The sequence below is a fragment of the Rhipicephalus microplus genome, chromosome X (assembly GCF_043290135.1).
Source record: "Rhipicephalus microplus isolate Deutch F79 chromosome X, USDA_Rmic, whole genome shotgun sequence".
In the NCBI taxonomy this organism is placed as follows: domain Eukaryota; kingdom Metazoa; phylum Arthropoda; class Arachnida; order Ixodida; family Ixodidae; genus Rhipicephalus; species Rhipicephalus microplus.
The window spans coordinates 416631133-416658653 of NC_134710.1; the positions used below are offsets into that span (position 1 = coordinate 416631133).

The following is a 27521-nucleotide window of genomic DNA, read 5'->3' on the forward strand; positions in this document are numbered from 1 at the left end:
TCAGCCTTTCTGCTGCGAACGCCGGTTGTTCTGCTGGACGACGCCGCTGTTGTCGGCGACACAGCTGCACGAACGGCTGTCGCCCACCGGGACGCACTGCTCCGCCAGAGGGTCACCGAATTCCGCAACTGTCTCGTTCCTCCTGCTCACAAATACACGGGAAAAGTGGGGCAGTCGACGCTGCTGGCTGCTACCGTGTCGCCCAGACGGACACCGACACAACGGTGCAGGCTGCGGTTAAAGAGCAAAAGTTCAACGTAACGCCCCAGCAACCTCACGATCATTGAGCCATTTTAGCTGCTGCAGGAGACAGTTGTCATCTAATTATAAGCTCCACCACGAAGTTTGGCCAAGTACGTACGTCCCACCTGAGTACGAAGGCTCTTGAATATGAGACACGACTGACCGACAGTTCCCTTGCATTAACCAGCTGGCAGCACCCTATACACAGAGCCTCCTCCCTTTGAGTGTAACCTTGCAAACAATACAACCAAAGCCCCACGATCAATTAAACGTATGAATTAGTGTAAAGGCACCGTCATATGCGACTCATAACAGGGGCTTGTATTTGTTGATTTAGAGGCCATTAACAGTTCATAATTTCCCAACAACGGTTATAACAGAGGTTATTCATTTGAATGTTACAGCGTCATGAAAATACCACATGAATGGCAATACAAAGTTAGAAACAGGAGACCTCCCAGGATCAAAGCTAGCCATTGTTAACGCAGCTTAGGAGAAAGATCACATGCAGACGTAATGTCATGGAAGAACTGTGATTACAGTGCAGTCTATGCAATTTCTTGACAACATAACAAACGTAAAAATCTAATCCTATGACTCAGGTTAGGTTACTTCTGTCAGCTTACCGTTAATCGTGGTGACAGTGTAAGCTCTACTTTACCAGCAGCATACTAGTGGTAACATTTATATTTCTAATATTCAACAAACTATATGCAAGCCTTTTATACACCACTTGAATACGCTAACGGCTGATACTTTACGTATGATATTGACACATCATCGTCCTGTATCAAGTATTATGTTTTTATAAAACTTACGTCTCTGCTCCAACGTAAATGATGTGTTACGGAATAGTACGAGTTACAGTTTAACCCCCTGGGTAACCAAAAAGCCTCGAAAGCCCATTATATGTGGACAGCTACTTCATTTACATAAAACGAGAAATGCTGGATGCTGGTTCTTCTCGTACACTTGGCTTAAAGCCAAAAAATGTAATCACTGAAAGGCAAAAGGGTGTTAAAAGGGTGTGCGATTCGTTCTTTTGTGGACTAATGGGGCATTCAATTCCATCGCGCTCATGACGGATCCACTTAGAGCCGCGTTGCCGGTTTGATGCAAGATCGCCTGTTGACGACTGGTCCTTATATTTATCTGCAGTAATTAGTACAAGCGAAATGAGCAGTACAACAGTGGTGCGTCTACACCCTTACTGCCATCCATTGGGGAAATTTCCGTGCATCAGGTGGATAGAAGGAACCTGTCCAAAAGAGGATAAACGCTCACCAACACACGCATGTTGGCAAAAAAATGTTGACTCAGTGGCGGCTCATACGGGTTCGCACGTGGTGTTTCTTCTAAAAAGCCGCCAACGCCTCATATGCTTTCCCAACGCCAAAGTAGAGTGAATGAAAGCTGCTATCACGCGCTTCGTACTGTCTTTGTGCCATGGCCGCCGCAGAGCGAGCACGGAGCCAACTCGTTTGCCCGAGAAGCTCTGCTCATCCTGCATAGCACCATAGATCCCATGCACTCATGGAACTGATGTCCTGCACAAGAGGCAACAAGCAGCTCTCTATGCTGAATAGCTGCAAGTTCTGCCCCATGCTACAGGAGCATCGACGACATCGTGCAAAAGGAGTAGTTGGCAGAATGATAGTTTAAAACGCACGCGAAATACACCGGGACGCTTGATGGATGGATGCGGTTCTACACAACTTCGACAGCCACGTTCGCGCGTGCCCCTTACTTTCATCGAATAGAGACCATTCGCTTGGCGCTAGCCTTCTGGTAGCAGAAACAATAAACTAACGTATCGCCTTTTGAGCTGAGCACAAGTAGTACATACCATGATGTGGAACAAACTAATAAGGAACATTGCCCGATAGTCGCCAACTAGCATTAGCCAGTGCTAGCCAACTATTATTTACCTTTAGGACCTTACTCAAAAGCGTACAACATATGCAGAAATAGCCAACGCTACAAAACTGTGAGTCAATACCCATCTCACAGGCCAATACCCAACATGACAAGCAAGCAGCAGTCAGGATCATATTGCCTACATTTTGCATAACTTAACGAAAGCTGTTTATAAACCCTTATTATCGAAAATGTTGACACTATTTAGTACAACTGAACACTGAAAGAAAGATAAAGGCTCTAACATACGAAAAGCACGTTTTCCTTTTGAGACCACGATGCAAGAATAATTTGGGTGTGCGAACCCCGCGAAGCGAGTGCTTGGCGGAGAGGGACCGAATGTGTTCTCCTTGGGGCATGCCGATGGATAGCTCGCCGGACTGATGGCCATGGCGAGCTGCTGGCAAATTCCACAAAGCAGAACTGGTACGTGGGCGATGGTTTCCGAGTATGAGAAAACCGGGTTATCGCAAGATATAGACCACGTGACACGTATACAGCAGCACCGCAAAAGAGGGGGTGATAAGAGAGGAGGTTTACGGTGTGGCGAGGGTGTTGTGGCTACCATTCGAAACTTTCACTATCTGTGGGTGGCGAAACTGTAGATCCAACTTGGTGATCGTTGAGTTGATCCCCGAAAGAGACTGTAGCGGAAAGAACACTTTTGGCGAAGAGTGCGATTCTTCGCGCTTCGGTGGCCCTTCGATTTATCTTTTCGAGAAAGTAAGAGCGCGCTAACATATTATAAGTAGATAAATGCCGAGTAGCACATTGCATAAGTTAATATCCGCAAAAATGTAAGTAAGGCTCACACGTACGCTGTTCACATTAGGGAGTTTTCGAACAGCGCACCGCGAGCCCTTGCAATGCGGTCGCTGCCACTGCGCATGCGTCGTAACGCGAGTCGGCGTTCGCGTTCGCGGAAAGAACGCAGAAAATCCAAAATTGCGTGTGGTGATGGCGGCCCGCATGTGGCCCGCAAACGCTGGTTTCGAGGCTACGGTGTCGCTGCGACTGTGCGTTGTGGTTCGCAGCAGGGCAAACGCTATTCTAAAACACGTATGGCACCCGCTACGTCCGCAACGCCCACAGCGCTTGCAAACGCTATTCTAAAACTCCCTAGTATTCTAAAACTCCCCATTGTTGTCTGTGCGTAATTGCGCGTTACGCCTGGCGTCATGTTGTAAAAGTATTATTATAGAAGCCTCAGTACGAATTTCTCAGTAATGTCAGAAATATTTTTAAGGGCGTGCTTTTACAGTTATGCTTGCATTGCATTTTGCGCGGAACCTATTTGTTCAGCTCACCTAGAAGCCTAAGTATAATAAGCAGACAAAAAATAGTTTTTCAATATCGAACCACAAGCACCGGCTGAGGCTTGTCATAATGCCAGCAATATGATTTGTGGTGCTTTCTTGAATAAAGAAAACAGCAACAGAATGTCAAGAGAATAATGTCGGCAACTATCGAACTAAACCAGAGCAATTTTTTTCGTTTAAGAGAGGACTATAGCGCTAGTAGTCAATGTTTAGGTGTTAAAGAAGTACAAAAGGTCCCATGGTGCATGGAATAAATGAAAAAAAAGCGCCATCAGCAAGTGAGATCGAACACAAGTTGCTGCAGACGTGAAGGTTTTGGAAGCACTTTGCAGACGCCTATGATGTGTAATGACGTGATGAACGTTTTGAAACCAGCCCTTTCATTCTATTCTAGAGGCGGAACGCATTCCTATTTTATTTCTGGTACCGTTTCCACCAACGTTACTAGGCAAGTAACGTTGGTTCCCACAGCGACCACATCGAGCAGAAGAACTGAGCGCGAAAACTGCAAACCTTGAACCTGCTGTACTCGTACGCAAAATAGGTGCTGCGTACTTTCCGGCGCCTTTGTTACTTTCCTGCTATATTTAACCCTCTCAACCACTCATGGGTTTTTGTGACTCTAATTTAAACGGGAGGCTCACGTCTCCTTCCGGTGTATAGAGGCTGTGAGCGTCAAGGCTAGCAGTGATATCAGCAAGAATTTTTTTCTACTTTTTCTTCAACTTGAAAAACTCAAAAGTTTACGGTATAATTGAAGTCATTCACAACCTTCAAAAATGACCACAAAGGCCGGAAAACAAGCAGCAACATCTGCTGTTTGAAGCAAGTCCAACACTTCAATCATCTCAACAAAGCTTCCCGCCGCCACGCTACCTTGAAGCTGTGAATAGTGGCTAGAAAGATTTATAGCCACTACCGACGATAAATGATTGCGTTGCGGCTGCTATCCTAAGTCACAGGGCTTTCCTACACTGAAACGAAGGAGGAAGCTGGGCAAAGTTTGTAGCGCCATCTCTAGGCCACCTTGCAAGCAGAACATTATCGGGCAGTAGATAGTGAAGAGTTCGCTCACTGAAAGTATTCTTGCACCGTGTTTTAGGCACACCATCAACGACTACCTGACGAGCAAAGGCATCCCTCAGTCCAGGCTTCTTTAGAATGTCGCATCCATTAAAATGTGACCGCTGTGGCCTGTATCTTGCCAAATACCTCAATGTCGACAGCCGAGCATTGTAACCAGAATGCAAATATTTCATCTTGATTACGCATCTATCACCGCCAATCATTAAGCAGAGTGCCAGTAGTTCGTCAAAATGTGGCTTCCCTGGGACCAGAATTCCACACTGATTTGTTGGCTCAAACTCCCATGACCGGTAACGGGAACTGTGGAGAGTGTGCCACCATGGAGAATATAGAGGGGGGGGGGATAGAGACAATCGGCCCATTCGAGGCCTTTTTCACCTCAGCTAACCACGTCTTCAGCGCTTTAAATCCACCTCCTATCACCAATTAGAACATTTCAGTGGGACTGCTGTGAGCACACATTAACAGTATTTACGCTATGGTGAGGTTATCTTGCAACTAAAAATGAGAAACGCAGGAACCAGCTCCTCACCTCCAGCGTTACTTCAAGCGACCGCCCCCTTTCCCTCAAAAAATCCCTTGGATCCGTGACACTGCACATGTATAACTTCACGATACTCTTACCTAGCATCTCGTCGTAGTGTGTCATTATTGGTTGTATTACTAATCAGTGGACGTTCTGCTTCTCTTAGGTTTATATCAAAAATTAGATTACTAAATTTTAAAACGGAAAAGTGCAGTTGAGTTCTGAAGAAAAAGCAGTAGAACAATCAGAAGCAGCAGATCTATGACAGATAGGTACAAGCACTCTGCCATATGCCCGGAAAAAATTCCCTATTCAACACTGCACCAACCTAAATGTTTCAGCAATTATTTTACTTTTCCACGCATTAGCTCTATGCATGTCAAATTTCTGACTTCCTGTTGTGTTATTCCTGCAGTTCTTATATCAGGAGCTTCATTTCGTCTGTGGGTTACTCGTCAGTGCAATATTATCTGCCAACCGCAGGTTTCGAAGATGCTCTTTATTACCTCGTATTCTTAACTGTTGCTAATCTAGGGCACTAAAACGTCCTAACTATGAGGTTATTAGCATAAGAATGATCGTGTCTCTCTTCCCGAAACCTTCCTTCATTCCTTTTGGTCACTTGATTTATGAAAGGCTATGTTGGCTATGAAAGGCTATGAAAGGCTATGTTGGTTATATAGGCCTCGTTGATGCCTTGATCTCACAGTGTCTGCATGACTGCTGATGTCTTAAGACGATGTAGAGAGTTGGTGATATTCCGTGCATTCGTCTATCACCTTATTGAATGTATGAATATGGTATATTGTTAAGTAACCTCAAGAAAACTTTTCTCGCCTTTTGGTGTATTGAAGTAAAGTTTAGTCTTGACATATTAGCTATTTTTTGTAAAAAGCAGGTAGACAACGAACCAGGAGCTGATCAGCCTGGAATTTTAGAAATTCTTGAAATTTTCTTTTTTATGGATTAAGATGTAGGTATTCTTCAATATCCTGATACGCTTCTTGTCAAGAAAAACTTGGTATACAGCATCACCCGTTCTTCTAACTCAATCGATCCATAGCTTTGATGATACCTTTTCCCCTCCAGCGGCACTGCCTGCTCACATTCCCTGTACTAATTTCTTTATTTCCCTGTCTTTACCTGTGTGGTGTCAGATTCCTATGGTCTCTTACTTCTTACATTGTCTTCCTACATTGTCTCTTACTGCTTCTTACATTATTTGCCTCAGCTGCTGTACAGATCTCCGTAAAAATCCACAGCAATCTCAACTATCCTATCTTTATCCGTAGAGACTTTGCGTTCTTTGTCGCATAATGTACCCGTACATCTACTCTTTGCCTATGCAGATTTTTTCCTTTGCATCTTTTAGGCTCCTTCCGCTTTTTAAAGGATGATCTAATCTCTCCATGCTATGCCTTGCTAAGCGAAAACTCCACCAGCTCTACTTTGTCTGTCCATCACCTGCTCTTTCTTTAGGAGCTTTCTCGTCTTATACTATAGCTTGCCAGTTTTTTGTATAGTGAGTGTACCTCGACTTCCATCACACACTCTTTGATTACACTTTGCAGATAATCGCTGAATGTGGTAATGATCTATATGTTGCTTTCCTCGTATCTAGCTGCGAATATATTGTAAAGTGAAAATATTTCCAGTACTTTTCCTCTCAGATGGGTCATATGAATTGCCTTCTTGCGTGTCAGTTTTGTCTTCTTTTTATTAAATTTACGTTAATTCGAAACCTTCACAATCTATGGTTACCGCATCGAATCTTCCCCACTACTTCTACATCGTTCACGATGTCAGCGTCTGCCAACGTAATCAAGATCTTTTAACTCATTTTCGCAATATCTAATCATCCGCGTCTTAAGGTTAGCCTCTTTTCGGTAGAAAGTGCATATTTTTGTGATTTATTAGTTTATTTTTGTGCCATTTTGAAAGCCGATGCCAATTTTCCACACTTCATTGTATCCAGCGTGCATCTTACCTAGCTTGGCAATAAACTTTCCTTTCGGTACAGTTTGCTCTGTCTTTTCACATCACTCATTGACGACTCTACGTCTACATGGAAGTGTTCAACCAAATGCTTACCTATTGTTAAAGTTAATTACGCTATTTGCCAGCTTCCCACTAATACTTTAGCATTCAACCGTGTTGATCGCAATATTTTTGTAGATAAAGAACCACGAAACCTGTTCTCCAATCTAAGCCGCGATTGCATAGGTCGTGTCCCTTCTACAGCAGTGTAGAAGCCTCATGTGCCCTTCTACCTCCGTTAAGCTCTAGTATATCCCTTTGTACACCCTCTATTTCTCCCAAAAGCGCAGCTAGACTCGCCCTACTAGATAACGTAAGGCGTTAGCCATGGCCTTTTTTTGGATTACAATTGTGGCTACTCTGGACCCAGAAATTCTTTGCGCTCTCCACTACGTCGCAGGTCTGGCTGCCACTTTGGGGAGGTGCTTTGGAGTTCTGGAGACTGAGGGCCACGTATTATTGGTGTATTTATGTGCGAAGTAGGGTGGCCAGTCTTTCTATGGTGTGGGAGTGTATTACCGGCCGTTGTCGAGATTGAGTCGGCACACCTGCTGTTTTTTTTTCTTGCAATCCCTTCACCTCCAGGATTTTGCTTTTTAAGTGCTTGAAAATATCTAGCGCTTGATTCGAACCACCGACCTCTTGAATGCGAAGCTGATGCTCTACCTCTAAGTAGGAGTTGTGCCACGCATTATTTGAACTCATGAGTTTTACACTTCCTGAATATCAAATCTCAACTTGGCCTTCCTTGCAGCTCACGTGGTCTTCCCGTAACTCTAAGGACTGAGAATATAAACCGGTAAAACCAAATCCAGTAACGTACACAACTACCAACGGCGAAGGAAATGTGCAAAGTAAGGTTCCATGCATCCCTTTTATGTTGGCCACTTGAAACGTAGAGATGAAAACACAGCAGCAGCTGTTCACAAAAACTTGACTTTTGCTGCTACAAAAATACCCGATCTTTAGTACTGTGCCATGCAATCACTTCAACGGGTCTTCTTATTCGAAAACATGCGCACTACGTTTCCAACCAAAATTTTCAAGTACTTGAAGCCTCCCAACTTGATGTCGACATGCATGCGGGCTAATTATTCTGATAAAAACGAAAAACACAGCCTTATCAAAAATGCTATGTAGAATGGTCAGAAATTATCGAACACCAAAGATTGCCCCAAGCTCACCTTGCGCGGTCATGACAGGAAAACAGTGCGTAAAGCAAGAAAGCAGTGCTGCAAAAAGCCGCTTCAAAAACACGCGTGGAGTAATAAATGAATGAGCGGCGTTTAAGACGTTTACTACTGAACACAGCGTGCAAATGCGTTAGCGCCACCACTCAGCAAACGTATCAGCGTTCCTGCAAGGCCAGCGATCATGTCTCACTATTTTAATGGCAACTGAACATCGCTCTACCCATCAACATATTCGCGCGTTGTTCGCCTATTTCGAACAAACGATTTCGTTCCCCCTGAAGTATGTAAGTTCGAACTCTCGAAGGCAGCAGGCGTGCACACCAAGCACTCTGGTGCTGCAGCTCTTCACTCTTGTATCGAATATTGAAGCTCAATGCAAAAAGGAGGTTGTGTATAGCTGTGTGTTTCCTGAATGGGAAAGTGTGTGTATTTGTGAGTGTTTTAGGCTTTTGGAATTTGGGTCAAATGTAGTTGCAGGATGATAAAAATCAAACAACATAACAACAAATTTTATTAGGTTATGACTACTTGCATCACACGTGTGAACATTTGTCTGCACTCAAAAATTTGCAGTAACAATGTTCCCATTTTGAAGGGGTCTCGCTCAATTATTACATAGGTAAAGTCAGTATAAAATAGAGAACAAATTAATAAGGCAAAACGCACAAATATGGTTGTAGTGAATTGCGTAACTCAGTTTTTTGCTAGAGGTAAATTTGTCATCGATGAAATCAATATCCTCTATTAAGCGCTATCTACCTCAATTTGATGAACCGTGTTCTTCACGTTGCTCAAGTGAATACCTTCGTTGCCAAGAAGAATAAAAAAGGAAGAAGAGAAATACCCTTCCCCCGGCGGGCAGCGGGTGGTATGGCCACATCTCCCGACGACGTCCGGGCCCCTGAAAGTGACACGAATAAAGTGAATTGTTAGGAAGCTGAGTATAAGCAGCACTTCGATAGCTGTGCTTTTTCAGCAAGAAATAGGCAACCATTTCCACAATTCAGAAGCGGTTTCACTTTTTTCAATTAGGAGTACAGGAGCAATAAAAATAAGTCACATAGTAACAGAGAATCCTTCAATATTTTATGAGAATCACCTAGCTTTTATGAGTGGCTATCTCTTGATTTGATTGGTATTGTCACTTTTCTTAAGAATTGGATGAGACGACGTGCTTCCGTTTACAATAACTGACAATTGTGCTGGTTTAATTATTGGCATTTATACCCATTCTTCCTGCATAAAAACTGCGATTCGCGTGTAGAAAATCAAATGTGACGCCCACCAGGGGCATTGTGTCTTGTTAGAAAAAAATGGATCATAGAGAGCCTATTGATTCCTCAATGACCCAAGTATAGTTCCATATACGAAAATCTCTTGCTTCCTTAGGTTGGTAACAAAGCAGCATAGCATCTGAAAGAAAGCTGGTATTGAAACGCAAGGGCAATATCTGTCTGTACTGGTGCACGTCTGAGATTTATTAGCTGAAATATTTCTGATGTCATACACGATGTTATTCGAAAGCGCGAGAATTGCGCTTTGCATTGAAAGTTAAAGCGCAAAACCGAGGGAGACGGGAAGTAACACAGAAATACAAATCGTGAAGTTTTCACTTTATAAACCAACTAAGCATGCCATGCATTTTTTGTGTTTGTGTACTGCTCAGTTTTATAGACGTCCGATTTTGAAGTGCTGATGATGATGACGACGACGACGACGATGATGATGATGATGATGATAATTGGCTGTTCTTTTTTAATCGGGTGGTTACAGATAGTGTGACCTAGCTGGTAAGAAAAGAAAAAAAAGAAGAAAGAAGAAGGCGAGAGATAGAAAGTCTCGAAAAAGACAGCGGGCCACACACTTTTCACATAATTCTTTTTGCACTATATAAGTGCCCTTGTCTGTCCTGTCAGTCCCTATCGCAACGTAGCCTTCCACCACATTCGTAGACGAGCCTTTGTTGTCGCGACGACAGTGGCGTCGTTGGCGTCATGATCTTCTGCTGGAAATCCAAGCGCTTAAGGCAGAGTGGTGCCCTCTGCTGGCCGTGGAGAAAGACGGGCGCAATCCAGAATCAGGTGCTCAGCCGTCTCGTTCGTTTCGGAACAGCAGCGACAGATAGCAGCTTCAACCTGTGGGTCCTGATCGAAACGACGACGGTACGTCAGCGTACGTCGCTCCAGCACGTGCCTCAAACAGCAGAGAACTACCTACGCTGTTTTCATAGAGTTTTTCCCTGCCTAGTTCAGCCTTGTATTTGCCATACATCTCCAGGGTAGACTTACGCAGCACTTCTGATCGCTATTGGGCGCTTTTTACCTCTCGGACTTGAGTGCGCACCGAACGTGGTGTGAGGTCTTCGGTTGAGCCACTGTCTGTTTCACCGAAGAAGCCGAATTTCCCACGCAGCCGGTGAACTCTATTCGTCCACTGGGTCCGAATACCCTTGAGGGAGAGGTGCTGAACAATGCGCCTGGCCCATAACGAGTAACTCAGGCACCAGAGGAGGGCCTCAAATGCTATTTTGCTGCACGCCTCCCTGGCATCGAATGATGACCAGCTGATGTCTTCCTGGACTGCCTCCGTGGCCACCCTTCCATGACAGCCGAGGGCCATGTGGCCCACCTCTTTCTGCGCACGCTCAAGCCTTTCGCGGGTGCTCGTCGATAGGCACAGGGCCGCGCTTGCGAAAGTCAGGCAAGGCACACGTACCGCCTTCCATAACTCGTGTACAATTACATGCTGGTTGATACCCCACTGAGAAGGAAAGTAGAGGAAATCAGAGTCTCGCATCAGAACAGGTACTGGGCTCTTAGTGAGGAAACCAACCTTAGCATAGATAGAATGAATGATAATCTGACGAGTATCATTACGGAGTGTGCAGCGAAAGTTGGAGGCAGGGTAGTTAGACACGACACTGGCAAGCTTTCCCAGGAAACGAAGAATCTCATTAAGAAGCGTCAAATGATGAAAGTCTCATTTACAACAGACAAAATAGAACTGGCAGAGCATTTAAGGTTGATTAATAGGCGTAAGGTGTCCGGTGTAAGAAGGTATAACATGGAGAGAATTGAACACGCTCTGAAAAACGGAGGAAGCGTGAAAGCTATGAAGAGGAAACTTGGGATAGGCAAAAATCGGATGTATGCAGAAAGAACTAAGAAGGCAAAATAACGACCAATATGGATAGGATAGTTGAAATAGCGGAGGAGTTTTACAGAGATCTGTACAGTAGCCGGAACAACCACTACTTTGATACTATAAGAACTAGCAGTAACCCAGATGACACCACACCAGTAATGATAGGAGAAGTCAGAAAAGCTTTGTAGAGCATGCAAAGAGGCAAAGATGCTGGTGAGAATCAGGTAACATCAGATCTACTGAAAGATGGAGGGCAGATTGTGTTGGAAAAACTAGCCACCCTGTTTACGATGCGTCTCCTGACGGGAAGAGTACCAGAGCCTTGGAAAAACGCTAACATCATCTTAATACATAAGAAAGGAGATGACCAGGACTTGAAGAATTACAGGCCGATCAGCTTGCTCTCTGTAGTATACAAGCTATTTACAAAGGTAATTGCTAACAGAGTAAAGAAAACACTAGAAATCAATCAACTAAAGGAACAAGCAGAATTTCGAACAGGCTACTCAACAATCGACCACATTCATACTATAAATCAGGTAATAGAGAAATGCTCAGAATATAACCAACCACTATACATAGCCTTCATAGATTACAAGAAGACGTTTGATTCAGTAGAAATATCAGCCGTCATGCAGACACCACGGAATCAGGGCGTCAATGAAGTATGTATAAACATCCTGGAAGAAATCTACAGGGGTATCAACTGCTGCTATAGTGCTTCATAGAGAAAGCAACAGAATACCGATCAAGAAGGGTGTAAGGCAGGGGGACACAATCTACCCAATGCTTTTCACCGCGTGCTTACAGGAGGTTTTCAGAAGCCTAGAATGGGAACAGTTGGGGATAAGAGTTAATGGAGAGTACCTTAGTAACCTGCGCTTCGCCGATGACATTGCATTGCTGAGTAACTCAGGGGACGAATTGCAACTCATGATTACCGAGTTAAACAAGGAGAGCAGAAAGGTGAATCTTAAAATGATTCTGCAGAAAACGAGAGTAATGTACAACAACCTCGGAAAATAGCAGCGCTACGAGATAGGTAATAGTGCACTTCAAGTTGTAAAAGAGTATGTCTACTTAGGGCAGGTAATAACCGCGGAGCCGAACCACGAGATTCAAGTAACTAGAAGAATAAGAATGGGGTGGAGCACATTCGGCAAGCACTCTTAAACTATGACAGGTAGATTGCTACTATCTCTCAAAAGGAAGGTATATAACAGCTGTATCTTGCTGGTACTTAGCTACGGAGCAGAAACCTGGAGACTTACAAAGAGGGTTCAGCTTAAATTGAGGACGAAGCAGCGAGCAATGGAAAGAAAAATGCTAGGTGTAACTTTAAGAGAGAAGAAGAGAGCAGAGTGGCTTTGGGGACAAACGGGGGTTAAGGATATCATAGTTGAAATGAAGAAGAGGAAATGGACATGGGCCGGGAATGTAGCACGTAGACAGGATAACCGCTGGTCGTTAAGGGTAACTATTCAGAATCCCAGAGAAGAGAAGCGGGTTAGAGGGAGACAGAAGGTTAGGTGGGCAGAGGAGATTAAAAAGTTTGCGTTTATAAATTGGCAGCTGCAAGCACAGAACCTGGTTAACTGGCGGGACATGGGAGAGGTTTCTGTCCTGCAGTGGACGTAGTCAGGCTGGTGATGATGATGATGATGATGATGATGATGATGATGATGATGATGATGATGATGAAACCCCAAAGGTAGCACTTCCGTAGGATACTGATCGCTCGTTGTGACGACTGCCTCATCTTGGCCTCGCGGGCATCGTAGCACTCTCTATCACAAAGTGTCACCCCGAGGTATCGGTACTCGGTGCTGCGAGGGATCGGCTGGCCATTCAGTAGCACCAGTTCGCGTTCGCCCGCTGGCCCGGAAAAACGTAGCACCACCAATTTTTTCGCATTAAACATCAGTTTTAGTGACGCCAGGTGGTGGGCGGATATGTCTATGAGGTTCTGCGGCTGATCGGTGTTTTCCGGTAAAAGCACCAGGTCATCCACGAAGACCAGTCCCGGTAGTGTCCAGACCAGTGGCGACCCGCCATATTGGAACAGTAGTGCAAAGGCAAGGCCCGAACCAATGAGTTCCCGCTCTAGCACCGCAGTGTAAAGCATGTACAGTAGCGGGGAGAGCGGACACCTTGTTTCAGACCTCAGCGAACAGACACTGGCTCCTTACTGGTCTGGCGAAAAGCCACAATTACCATGTTGTTGCTGTAGAGACGCTGAAGTAGGTCGATTCACGTTGGCAGCATGTCGATATTTTGCATGCGGCTGAGCAGTAGATCGCGTGGAACGCTATCGTACACTTTCGCCACATCCAAAAAGCAGGCCACCAGACCACGGGACTTTTTTTCTTGCGATCTCAATGGACTGTGCGAGGACAAACAGGTTGTCCTCCAGGCGTCGTCGTTCCCTTAAGCCATCTTGAAGCTCAGAGACAAGCTCATTCGCCTCTACCCATCCGTTCATCCAGCGTTTCAGCGCCTAGGCAAATACCCTGTACATTACGCTTGTTACTGTGATGGGTCTGTCGTCGACGAGGAAGCTGGCATTTCCTCCTAGTTTCGGCACCAGACACACACGACTTTGTAGCCAGTCAGCTTGTATCGGGTCTTTTTGAATGATGCCTGTGTAGAGCGTCGCCAGGTGTTCTCGGGCTCGTTTGCCAAGGCACTCCACGAGTCCTGCCGCAATGCCATCCAAGCCTTTCTGTTTTTGAGCTAATTTTGGAAATAGTGCGATAAATAGCCAGTCATGTCACTTTACATAGGCTGTCTTTGGGATTGGCAGTCCCACATGCTGTGGGAGAAGTGAGCGAGTCGTGAGGTTGAGTGCTGTCATATATCCCTCGAATGTGGGCGGTGAGATGTCGCGCAATATTTTCCACCTTTTTTTCGTGTTCTCGTCCCGAAGTTCACACACGGGCGCTTCGCGGTCGAGCGATGCCATGTATGACCGGAATTCCCCCATGCAGTTTCTTCCGGCGGTCATCAGTGACTGCAGAATGCACTGATTTTTCGCCGTGATGTTTCGCTGAGCAATCTGTTGCATCTCCTTTTTGCAGTTAATGTAATTGACCCAGCTCTGTTGTGCTTCTGTGGGACCGAGAGATTTGACAGCTCGCCGGTGAGCTCTGTTGATGGTCCCTCGTGCTTTGAGAGCCCTCTTCACTTCATTGTTCCTCCAGGTCCTGTGTTGTCGCCCTTTCCCCCTCTTTGGGAGGACTCCATGCTTTTGCATGATCCGACGGTGGTCCGAGATATATTCGCCGTACGTGGCCAGACAAAAATAGACTGTGCTTTTTTCAAATTGTTGTGCAACAGCCTCGTACGCAGTTGCCGGTAGGTACGTTTGGGCGCTAGTGGCTGGCGTAGCATAGCTGCGTTGTCAAAATGCGGACGTTGAGAACAATATTTTTATGCAATTACGGTCGCTCTCAAAACTGTGGTCGCCAGCCTCGTCGGCGTGTACCCGGGACGTATGCACGGATAGTTTGCGTGACATCAGGACGTAGTCGATGGTAGACTTGTTGTTCCTCACGCACCTTGTAAACGCACCATCACAGTCACTGCGCAAGTTGGAAACCTCGAGGGATAAATCTTCGGCCAATTGTAGCATGAGAGACCAGTTTGAATCCTGGTGTCCGTCGAGAGGCTGTTTTGGCCATGGAAGTCCCCCATCAGGAGCACCTCTCTCCCCGTTCCCGAGCGTGCCACATCGTCTTTGATGCAATGTAATATTTGACAATTGGCGTCATTCAGTCTTCGAGTCACACCTACGTAGGCAAACCCGACAAGAACGTGGATGTTCATGATTTCACCGGCCATCCACATGTGTTCTTGGCAGTTCTCTGGTAGCCGTCTCCATGTCATACTGCTTTGCCATAGCACATCCATACCACCAGCTTTTCGTTCTCCTACGGATCGGTTATTGCCAGCCCATTGCCAATCGAGATGTGTAGGCGGCTCTTCCAGGTCCCGGAGATGAGTTTCTGTAACTGCAAATAGGCTAATGTTCTTGGCTGTTATAGTTTTGTACAGTTCTTTCCATTTATGGTCTTCTTTGCCCCATGGAGGTTGAGGAAACCCACGTTGGCTCCAGGTATCCGGGGGTGGTGACGGGGGTGGGCATGGTGTCTGGGCCTCAAAGAGGTATCTGCGTGGCAAGCAGATACCTCATTGAGGTGGTGCTTGACCAGCGCCCCGACTGAGTGGTACATAATGGGTGAGACTGGTTGGGTTCCCCATGGCAGTACTACAGAAGGATTTTGCGGACACGCAGCGCCACCTGTCGACAAAGTTTTTAGTGTTGCAAACCCTGACTCCGTTGCACAGTTTGCTGAACCACCAGGTGCAACTACAGCGTAAACTACCGAAATTTAGCTAAATATTAGGTGTATTTGAGCATTGGACTCTTAGAAAAAGAGCTACCAGCTTTTCTCCGCTAGTCAGGTGCGTCACCAAACCATGGTGAAGTGCTTGCTGGTTCACTCGCCAGAACGACGGCGAAGACAAGAGCAGACGCAAACAGATTCATGCTCTACGAATAAAAGACCCGAGCCGACGCTACAGTTGCGTTGTGAATTGTTACGGACGTTAAGAACTTTATTTACTGTTTTCGGCAGCGTTCGCGAAGCACAACGGCGAGAACACTGGACATGGGCTGTTGTGTTGTGTAAGTGAATCACCAGCGTTGTCTACAGCCATTCTTTTGACAAAACGTGAAAATGTAGGTCTCCCTGATATTGTTTTGAGTAGCTTTGGTATCAAAGGGAACCGTAGCAACTTTGATAATGAAGCTTAACAGAGCCTCTGACCGCGGTGCGCACCATGCAGCAGCAGACAGGTGACTTGCCTGTAGCTCGATGTCATGCGATGTTCGCTTGCAAGTGCATGTCGCAGTACGCCGAATTACCTAAAGCAACTTTCGCATTGTACCCACAGTTTGTTTGATGAGCTTCCTAATTTTTTGAAGCGAGGTTGGATTGAAGTAAGAAACTTTCGAGGTCCTTGATCACGAAACCGCGCCTCAAGGCCAACGAAAGAGAAGGGCCTATGCACGTTCATTTGCGGATGGCTGGCTTTGCACTACCCATTTATGGCCGGCAGGTCGGTGAGGGCGCTGATGACGGCGTATTTCGCAGCACCATCTGGGCAGAGTCTGACGTCTATATGGCTGAAACAGACGTTGGTGGTAATGAGGCGGTCAATTCCGCAGCCCACGCACTAACTCTTCAGGCACCATCCACCACCGCGCACTGATACGGACCTCAAAACCAATCACGCCTACACCATCCAGAAAATCGCATCACATTTCGAATTCAAAGTCACATTCATATGAAACTGTTTAAGGTATTCACATATACGGTGGAGCAAATCCATCTTCGTCTTATCACTAAAATTCTAATATGCCCAGAAATCCTAAAGAGCATATTCACAAACAAATCTTGGCTATACCTCAACATTTCTTCAAATTATTGTACGCTATAGACACGTCTCAAGGCCCAAAAGTAGTAACAAAGTAAAAGACAACTACAATATCGACTCATGAAATCTGGCCTACACACACTGCTGAATACGTGTCCAAAGCACTTTAACCTCGCTTCTACATGGAGGTGCGCACACTGTGAGTAGAATTCCTGTGATATTTTCCACATGGTATGAGCGTGCCAAAGAACCCTAAACCTCACCCTTCTACCCGATTCTTTCCGGAAGGCCTGGGAGGCCGCCCTGCTCGCGCTGCCCTTACCTGATGACCCAACGGGCCTTGGTTGAGCGATCCCGAGTCGTGGCTGACGCAAATAAGCTCCCGTAAGGGGGAACCCACTCAATGTTTGTATGGGGAGGGCCTTTACGGACCCTCCCCTTTACATCACTTCCTTAAGTAAGTGTATTTCATCATCATCATAACACCTTCATAATCATCATCACTTTCACTGCGGGTGAACGAGATGAATATTCGGCTCTCACGCACTAGCAAGAAGTAAGTCTCACTGCAGTTTCCTGTGTAGGCATCGCCTCCAGTTCCTCTATTATTCCGCTTCCAGTGCACAAGAGTCAAACGTATGTAAATGGTCCCCTAAAAACGCGGAGATGTGAACCTTTATTTTCCAAATGACAACCTACATGACCTCAGCGATGACTTACTGTTTGTCCCTTTTATCCGACACAATTTTAAATTCCGAGCATTTCTCAATGGCACGATGTCACGCGTCGTGTGTTGGCGGCGATGTCAACACCCCCGCTTCGAATGCTCGCACCTCGTGTATCGGCTGCATGCTTCCGTCTTCCGCCAACTGTTCCCCCCCTCCTCTTTTCTAGCCCCGAAAGGCCGACGCAGGCAGCGTGTGCTAGTAAAAATAGGCTGCTCGAGCTGCACACTCGTTTACTCGCCACTCTGTCTATGGCGATCTTCAATCGCACATCAGCGTCCCACTACTCGCTGAAGGCAACGCTTCTCCTTCATTCAATAAGTAAGACTAATATAGACAAAATACAAGTTCATCATTCCTAAGCCATGCCCGATTCCGCAACATTCACAAGATACCCCGACACTTGTGACGCATTTACTCGAGCTCGGGTCCCGCCGCAGTGGTCTAGTGGCTAAGGTACTCGGCTGCTGACCCGTAGGTCGCAGAATCGAATCCCAGCTGTGGTGGTTGCATTTCCGATGGAGGCTTAAATGCTGTAGGCCCATGTGCTCAGATTTCGATGAGCGTTAAAGAACCCCAGGTTATCGAAATTTCCGGAGCCCTCCACTAAGGCGTCTCTCATAAATCGAAACAAAACTTATAGCGTATACCATGCCTATCTGCCCAATCCTCGAATATGCGAGTGTGGCCTGGTTCCCCTTCACAAACAAACATGTAGCCGCGTTTGAAAAAATACAACGTAAAGCAGTCCGTTTTATCTATAGATAACTGTTATAGGCGTACTGACTCATCTACTGCTCTTTCGATAAGAGCGGATCTGCCCACCCTGGCAAGCCGTGCCAAGCTTGATAGCCTGAGATTTTTGTATCTCGTGCTACACAACCCTTTGAAAATAAATCCGGCTAATTATGTTAAGGTTAACAGTAAGCACCAAAGACGAAATAAGTATAATCTCACACTTCACAAGTATCCCTTCAAGAACGATGTTTTTGGCCACTGTTTCTTTTTCCGCGAGCCATACGCGCTTGAAATATCCTGCACCCCACTATGTTGACACTGCTGACATTTCATAAATTTGTTAATCGAGCGAGTGAATGTGTGCTGAATTTTATTTAGCCGTGATTTCCTGAATCGATGATGTCGCAAGTTATAACTCTGTCTGTACAATTACGTTTTGTATGTTTTTGCGTGCCCCAGCAATTCATCTGATGTTTATACTCATGAAGACTCTTTGCCTATCACTACGGCAAATTTTGCACTATGTTTGAGATATTTGCTTGAAATTTCAAAAGCTTGCAACATATATTTTAGTCTGTGTATTGCTTGTTTTTACAATGTACAATGTGACACCACTCCTGTATAATCCCATCACGGGATAGACAGTATTCTGAATAAATAAATAATTTAATGGTGGTTTTGAGACGTTAAACCGCACTTACCAAATCAATTAATCAATCAATCAATCAATTAATCACTCATTCGAACTCGTCCCGTGGGAAGATTCGGGCGGCGTTTTTTCTGGCTTTGCGGTCGCATAATGAGGCAAGTAATAATTTATCTCACAAACACTGATAGCACATGTAAGCACGGATATTCTATGTTGCACTGATTTTAAAGGTAATTGCTTTCTAAAAGATATAAATTAGACAGGATGTGACTAAGGCCACGTCACCTGTTCATATCGGTAAGAACCTGCCATGGCATCACATTTTTGCACACATCGGACTCCACTTTATATAAGTAAGGCTATGTTGGGGTTATTTCCACTGTAGAAAACTACCAGTAGGTTTATATAGGCTTCGATGATTCCCTGATCTCGCAGTGCCTGCATGGCTGCTCATGCACCGGAAACTCACAAATGAAGCAATGACGAAAGAACTCGCTGAATCGAGGAACAGTAAAAATAAGTTTTCTGCCGTTTCCAAACATGCTGTGTTATGCGTGACAATGCACTTTATTCAACCGTTGTGTATGGTCATATTCGTACAGGCTTGCTCATCCAACTAAATACTTCACTTCAATACCTATATGTTTTCTAAACATAAATACTTAACTGGAACACCTGATAAGAGGAGGCCATAGTTCACTAAACACAATCAGCAGATCAGAGAAGTTCCTGAGAAGCTGTATGCTTCAAGCTTTGAGAAATGCTTGTTTCATGGGTGTTGCGGTAGTCAGCCTTCTGCTCAGTCTTTTTTCACGTTCCCACAAGACTAATTGTCGACGCAATGACTAAAGACCCTACCTATGTTCAAGTGTTTTTTATAAACACTAGAGAAAGAGAAAATATATAAGTCGTGCTCAAAAATAAATAATTTTTCATTTTGCATTGGGGCTAAAAAAGAGTTATAAGGTGGAAGCGTTCCTCTGAAAGTACTAATGAATAAAACAACAAAGATTAGTTCATGGTTGCAAAGGCATTCTCAATTTTGCAATAATAAGGAACAAGAAGATTTCGCAGCTTGTCTGTAATTGCCACAAGACTTATTCATGAGGTTTTAGCCAGCCGGAAATAGACGTGTGTTTGATTCAGTAAGCACCTAGTGTCACTTGACGCGGAGGAGGCTAATTAAGAGTCAAGTAATAACATGAGAGCCGGGCAATACGCAAAAATATAATCACACTGCAGCAGCGAAATCATAAAATATAGTTTAATGCTTGTTTATTGATTTTCGCATGAGTAAAAATGGAAATTCTCAACATCATACGTAATCTAACGAATGGAAGCGAAACAAGATAAACTTTTTGTATTGTCAATGTGGGAACGATATACGGGCTGGGAAAATGATGGCAATAATTTTTCTGTGCCGCAATGGATGGCTTCGGCTAATGCATGCCGCACGCAATCTCATTGATTTCTTTCATTATTTTGACAGTTGCATGCCAGCTGTAACTCGAAGTAGCCACCAAAAACGTACTGATAAGCCGACCACGGTCGTTTCTGTCATGTTAATTTTACTACTACACCTCTTCATCTATAAGACCCCGTTATCTCCGTCTTGTCAGCCGCTGTATTTAACGAGCCAATGCGGTTGTCACACATTATATTATACAGAGTCCTAGTTACTTTGCGATATCTTGTGCCAAATAATCACCTTATGGAGTGGCAGTAACTTCTACCGAGCTTTTCTCCGCTGCTAACGCATATGTGGCCCAGCAATCGAGTGGTGCTTCAATCAATCTTTGGCTCCGGTTAGAATGTACTGACGGTGCCTTGGTAGCAAAAAGGCTGTCTTTCCAGCCAAGCTTGTCCTGTCAGGGAGGCAGCACTTGGCATATCCCACCACTAACAAATTCAGAACTGCGGTTGCAAAGTGCCAGAATAACAGATTTCAAGCTAGTTCATTGTCAGTCTGTGCATGCGTCTGTATATTTCTTTTTTACTGTCGTTTCTCGTCCATACAGGATGTTTTTGCCTCGGTACAAAGACTAAAAGCGTTTGCAATTCATAGGAGCGGATTAACGGAGGGTAGCAGTATTATAAAAATAGAGTTCTCAAAGAAAATAAAAAAGAAAGCACTATTCTTCTCCTAAATTGTCTTGAAGTAGCTCTCATTACGACGGTGCTGTATGTCAAGGTCGATATATGGCCTTCTATAAAGGGGTGAAGACACCACGTAGGAAAACCAGTTGTGGATATATGCACCACTAGGAGCAATCACAATCAATCTTTCTATGAAATCAAACTGATATTCATCGCGCATTTTAACGGGTAATAGATATGTGGGGATTAACGTCCCAAAGTTACCATTTGATTATAAGAGACGCTGTAGTGCAGGGCTCTGCAAATTTTGACCACGTGCGGTTCTTTAACGTGCACTCAAATCTGAGCACAAGGGACAGCTGCATTTTCACTTCCATTCACAATGCAGCTGACACTCCCGGGATTCGAGCCCACGACCTGCGGATCAGCAGCAAAAAACCTTAGCCACTAGACTAACGTGGAGGGGCTATCTTAATAGTTAAGCTGAGAGTTTGTTTAATAAGTAAGTTTGTCCTCGAACACAGCTATCAAATACAAGACGTCCTTTTTAACAATTCATATTTGTCAGTTTTCCGATGTTCGTTTACGTGGCTCAAAAGAGAGTGCGTGTGTTTTATTTGCGCGGAAAGAGGCCGCAACAGTGTGAACTCCTTATACACTTTTGCTTCGCCGCGGTGGTCGAGTGGCTAAGGTACTCGGCTGCTGACCCGCAGGTCTAGGGTTCGAATCCCGGCGGCAGCGGCGGCATTTCCGATGGAGGCGGAAATGTTCTACTCCCGTGTGCTCAGATTTGGGTACACGTTAAGGAACCCCAGGTGGTCGCCATTCCCGGAGCCCTCTACTACGGCGTCTCTAATAATCATATGGGGGTTTTGGGACGTTAAACCCCACATATCAATCACCCGATGCACTTTTCTAGAAGAGCATGAATTAATCCTTTTCTGTGATCCTGATAGCTTTGGCGCCCTCATTATAAGACAAGCAATGGTTCGATGTGATACCTGCCCTCAATATCTCCTGGTCTCGAACTATCAATTTTTATTTTAAAATATTACATCGCTCTCCCTAGCGTACGTCGCCGCACTAAATCGAACGATTGCCTTCAACCAATGACACGCGCCATATGTGACATCATTCCTATTTTATAAGATCTCGCGTCTTTCATCAACTACAAGTACCGCTTTCTAGTTTATAACATCTTGCATCTTTTCATCATCAGCTACAAGTACCACCATCTAGTAAACACTACAAGAACTAAACGAGAGGTGGCTACATACAGGAGACGGTACCGCCATCTAGTGAACACTACAAGAACTAAACTAGAGGTGGCTACATACAGGGGACGGTACCGCCATCTAGTGAACACTGCAAGAACTAAACTAGAGGTGGCTACATACAGGCTACAGGGGACGCACAGCCCATGCCCTAAAAAGCTTCGCCCCTAAAAACGACTTTAAGAATATGAAATATGAGCGCTTTAGAGAATTTGATTGGCAAAAGAACACGTTTGTGACTCTGGGCTCCTGCAACTCGAATAATACCAAGTAGAAGCTTCGAGTGAATGGCTTTAATTTGAGGCACGTGTTACGAGTACCATCAATGCCACCACACAAAACGAGCTATTCGCGGGACCCTATCTTAGCAAACGCGCTGAATATACTGGGTTGTCTGAAGAATAGAGCTTGAGTCACCTAATTTATGTTGACTCCTCGCAAACGCGCATCTTTTTTGTCAAGCAGAAATGCATTCAAGTGCAAGAAACTGGTTTTTCTATCAGTAGCGTTCATTTGGTGGAATGCTCCAGGTAGTAACAATGCTAATCTATGGTAGCACCAATGCAGCATGCCATACTGAATATATATTGCAGTGTTTTACTGCTCGCTGCCTAATAGTTTCGAACAGAAAGTATTACCTCAAGCAAGGCAAGAATGAGTGAAAATAACAAACACCATATAATACTAGACAATATTATGCAAAATATTACAAATTTGGAGAACGCTAGCATACAAAACACATCGAGCAATCATACCCCCTAGCCCCGCCTCGGTGGTCTAATGGCTAATCTACTCGGCTGCTGACCCACAGGTCACGGGCTCAAATCCCGGCTGCAGGGGCTGCATTTCCGATGGAGGCGGAAATGTCGTAGCCCCGTGTGCTCATTCAGGTGAACGTAAAGAACCCCACCCGGTCGAAATTTCCAAAGCCCTCCACTACGGCGTCTCTCATAATCATATGATGGTTTTGGGACGTTAAACCCCACAAATAAATCAAGCGTACCCTCTAAACGCATATAATCGACATAGTAAGCAAACACAAGTGACATGATGTTCCCAACTCTGCGCTGCAGAATTTTTGGCGTCAACAATCTGAGACATTAGTTAACCCAACTGAACACAATGGAAGTCTGCGACCAATATCTAGATCTAGGCAAGAATATGGCAAAATTAGCAAACGGTGACAAGCACCCTATGCGATTATTCAACCAAAGTCGAGATATTCAATGGTGGCCAAGGTGACGCCGAGTTATTCATTTGAATGATTTATAGGTTTCTTCGTACTAAACCAGTTTTAATTACGTGGCTCGCCATAGTGGTGGACTCTAGAAGTTGAGACCATCAGTTTTATTTACCGAGCAGTTATCGCGCAACGGGAAGGTCCTCTAGCCTTTTGCCTCCACCGAAACGCGACCGCACGGCAGTGATCTAACCCGTTACCGTCAGGTACAAAAACGAGCGCCGTAAGCAGAATATCGGAATGGTGGGGCAATGAGCCAAATAATGTTTTTTGTCTTAGAAAACTTTGTTAGCACATATCAGCCTGGTTATTCTCAGTTGCACTGTTCTTAAACGAAAGAGATTCAAGTTCTCTTTAGTTATATCTTTTTAACAAATCTATCCTGACCCGAAAGCCACGTAGAGTAGAGGCGAATAGGCAAAGACAATCATTAATACGGTTCTTAATAAAGTACACTGTAAAATACACCCACTCTGCTATGTGTCGGAAATGCTGCGGCTATGTATAAGTGCACTAACCTGAATGACGCGGTCTTGGTCAGCAGGTCTGTCCTTGGAATGGGATCGGCTGGAATTACGTGCTGCATCATGGGAGACGAGGAGGCTTGGATCATGTCGGACACTGATGAAGGATAAGTAGCCGAGTGCTGGTGCGATGCTGCACCGATCGGTTGTGCATTCGAGGACATTCTGTGCAGGAACGAACGAAGGTTGACCGAAGGCACCCACGCCATGTTCCCGCTTGTGCTGCGGATGCGTCCAGTAGGTGACGTAGCCCTCCTTTTCTGCCATCTGGAAACAGTCACGGGTGCGAGGCAACGGCATTTCCGTCGTCACCGTAGAAGGAGACGATGACCCCATAGTTGAGATTCCAGGTATAGAACCGAAACCACTCAAAAGCACCGAAAAATAATCCTGCCTAATTTTTTAGAACAGTTTTTCGCAGCCTCCGCGTGAGCCGAGTCTCCTGATGATGATCCCCACTCCTCTTCTTCGTTTTTCTTCAGCACGTAGCGTTTGCCTACAAAAATATACTGAAAAACTTTTGTTTCAAACAAAGAATATATAGAATATTCATATTTCTGCAATTTTTAATATTAATTTTGCCTGTTTCTGTACCAGTCCACCTTGCAGTTTTTTTTTGTCAATGAATATATCCAGCATATTCATATTCTACGCCTCTCGATTGCGTAATTTCTTCTTGAGAAAAAATTATATTGCTGGTAAGCTAACTTACGTCACGTTCCATTGGGTCTGAAAACGAATATGATTGGTAGGCGCTTGTAAAATTGGCCGAAAAAAAAATTTGTCAAGTATGGAGACAGAATCTTCTACTCATCTTTAACCAATATCTTTCTGAGGTTTACTGCTTTCAATCGGCCCGGCATAAACGACTCTAACTAATTTACTTTTATTTTAAGTACAAGTGGTGACGATATCGCTCTCTTGTTTTCGAGGTTGTATGCCCGTTGAATTCAGTGACCAGCTTCTCGATTACTTATATAAATTTGAATTTGAAGAGGATTATGAATACGCTTCCACCATGTAGTGCAAGAGCCAGAGCGGCTTTTTTTGTAGGCCTCAGCTATCGTATAGGAAGTTTACAATTGAAGTAAACAAATGAAAGAAAGAAAGAATGAATGAATGAATGAATGAATGAATCAATGAATGAATCAATGAATGAATCAATGATTGAATGCAATGAAAAACTTCCTATATGAGGCTTTGTTCAAACGGCCAGATCATAATTAGGGTCATGAAGCCACGAATATATGGAATTTATCAAAGAGCATTGTGAATATAATTTGACCGTAAAGGTGTAAAGGTGTAATCTGAATTGACCATTAAGAAGCTCTCCTAACTTTTGCAAAAAAAACAGGATTCCTCAGGTAATTCCAGACAAAGAGAAGCTGCGTGTCCAAAACTGTTTGCAATCAATGCTGAACAAGTTGTACGATTTCTAATTTATAATCAGGCTGCAAACTTCACAGAACAGACAACACGGCGAAGAAGAGTTTTGATAGCCAACATACTGAGTGGCTTCAAAACATGCAACAAGGTAAATATTTTTAGTGATCAAAAACAGGAATTATTTGCTAATAAATGGCGTATTGGTGGATTCAAGCCGAAGAGAACGGTCTAGTTTCCTTAAATATATTTTGAAGCACTTGAAGTTGTTCGCGACAGCCTTTTTGTACCTCATATTCTCTGCTATTAAAGTGATGACACTGAAGAGGTCTTCACCACATACCCTCACTGTATTTTGATTACTAGGAAAGTGCCTTTCGAAAGAAATTCAAGATTAGTAGTAATTACCTTGACGTCATTAACGAACTTAAATAACAGTGGCTACGACAGTACTCTGAGAACAACATGAGCTGGGTGTGCTTCTCGTAGGTACGTTTCTCTTTTTGTTAAGTCGTGTAGAGTCATAACTAGGAGACCATGTATATATTGAATATGGCGGCTAATCTAGCTTCCTGCAAGTATTTTTTCAATACTGGCGCAATTTAAACAAATACAATAATTACGGAATTATTTTTATAGCTGCAGGTAAAGGAGGTTCATAAACAAGCTCGACATTTATTTTACCCACCAAATTTAACTAAAGTTCATGTGTTATTAGGTAATTCAGCCATATTCGTGTTTCTAACTTACTGTAGTACCCATTGTCCGAGAGTAGATGAAAAATTTCAAACTTTCTTAATATGCGCATATTTTTTTTGTATTGAGGCTTTCATTGCTGTTCTTGCATTTTTAAAACTGTATAAGGAATCCGGGTTATTTACATACCAGTGAGGATGTAGACTTTCTGGCCGTCTGTACGTTCTGACTGTGTTTTTGTCGCCCCTCTTCGAAACAGACCAGCTGTTTTTGCTTTCGCCTCCTCTGCCTCTACTATTTAAATCGATAACCATTGCAATAACGGACGTTTCACGTCGGCTAATTATGATATGATATTGAGAGGTACCGCGATGAAGTGCGGCGAACATTTCTTACAATCTTACTTTCTTCAACATGCTTCTTAATTTATCCACAGCGGCAGTTAAGCTAGTACCTCTGCTCTCTCGAAATCCAGTCGCAGCGGCCGGTATTCCGCAAGGCGAACTTCGCTGAGTGTTCCAGCACAATAACAAATAGACCATCGTAGCAGTTAGATCGGAGAGAGTGTTAGAAGCACAACCATACTCGCGCTAAACTGGGCAGTTACTGGCTTGAAGAAGACACCGCCCCTTGTCTAAAACTTGGCTTCAGCCATAGTGCCTCCTAGAGGACTTTTTTGTTTTGTTAGTACACAGTACACTAAAGAAAGCAAAGCAGAGAGGTTTAGAAAATCGCTTGGTGTCATTTATTTGCCCACATGAAGGAATAAATGAAGTATGTTGTGGATTTAGTGCAGTACGGTGAGCATATTTTAGCACTTGTTTACGACCGATAATTGTGCCTCGACTCCTAGCTGGTGATTGAGGCATTGAATTTGTCCCCACTGCTGTGGCTTAAAGTGATGTTTCTAGCCGATGGTACGACACAATAGCCACAGTTTCTGGGATGGTTTTCGTTCTCTGGAACCCACTGTTCCAAAACGAGTGGCGCTCATATGAGCAGTCTTGACCTTGTGCCCCTGGAGCTCACGCTGAAGGGTCAAGGCAGCCAGCACTGCTGGCCTCGGGCCATTCGTAAAGATGGAAGAACACAACTTCCTGGCTCGACGACGCAAACTGCCAGCAAGAGCGCGAAACCGAATCTCGCGGACGTGAAAGACAAAAAAAAATGATTGATGCTAGACTGACGCTATTCATAATTTTTACCAATCATTATAAAACCATCTTGTCGATGACTTCAACGTCCAAATTAAGGCTAGCTTTGTCGTCAAAGCTCACTCCGCAGACATTGT

At 44.5% G+C, this 27521-nt stretch overlaps 1 protein-coding gene across 1 annotated transcript; it reads right to left on the bottom strand.

Annotated features, from left to right (window-relative positions):
- LOC119185773 (uncharacterized) lies at positions 1-24574 on the bottom strand. The gene is made up of 3 exons (XM_075876878.1): positions 24146-24574; positions 9166-9222; positions 1-142 (listed from the first exon to the last, which is right to left on the bottom strand). The coding sequence occupies exons 1-3, from the start codon at positions 24358-24360 to the stop codon at positions 1-3; spliced, it is 414 nt and encodes a 137-aa protein (XP_075732993.1). The 5' UTR covers positions 24361-24574.
- Between the last annotated feature and the right edge of the window lie 2947 nt (positions 24575-27521).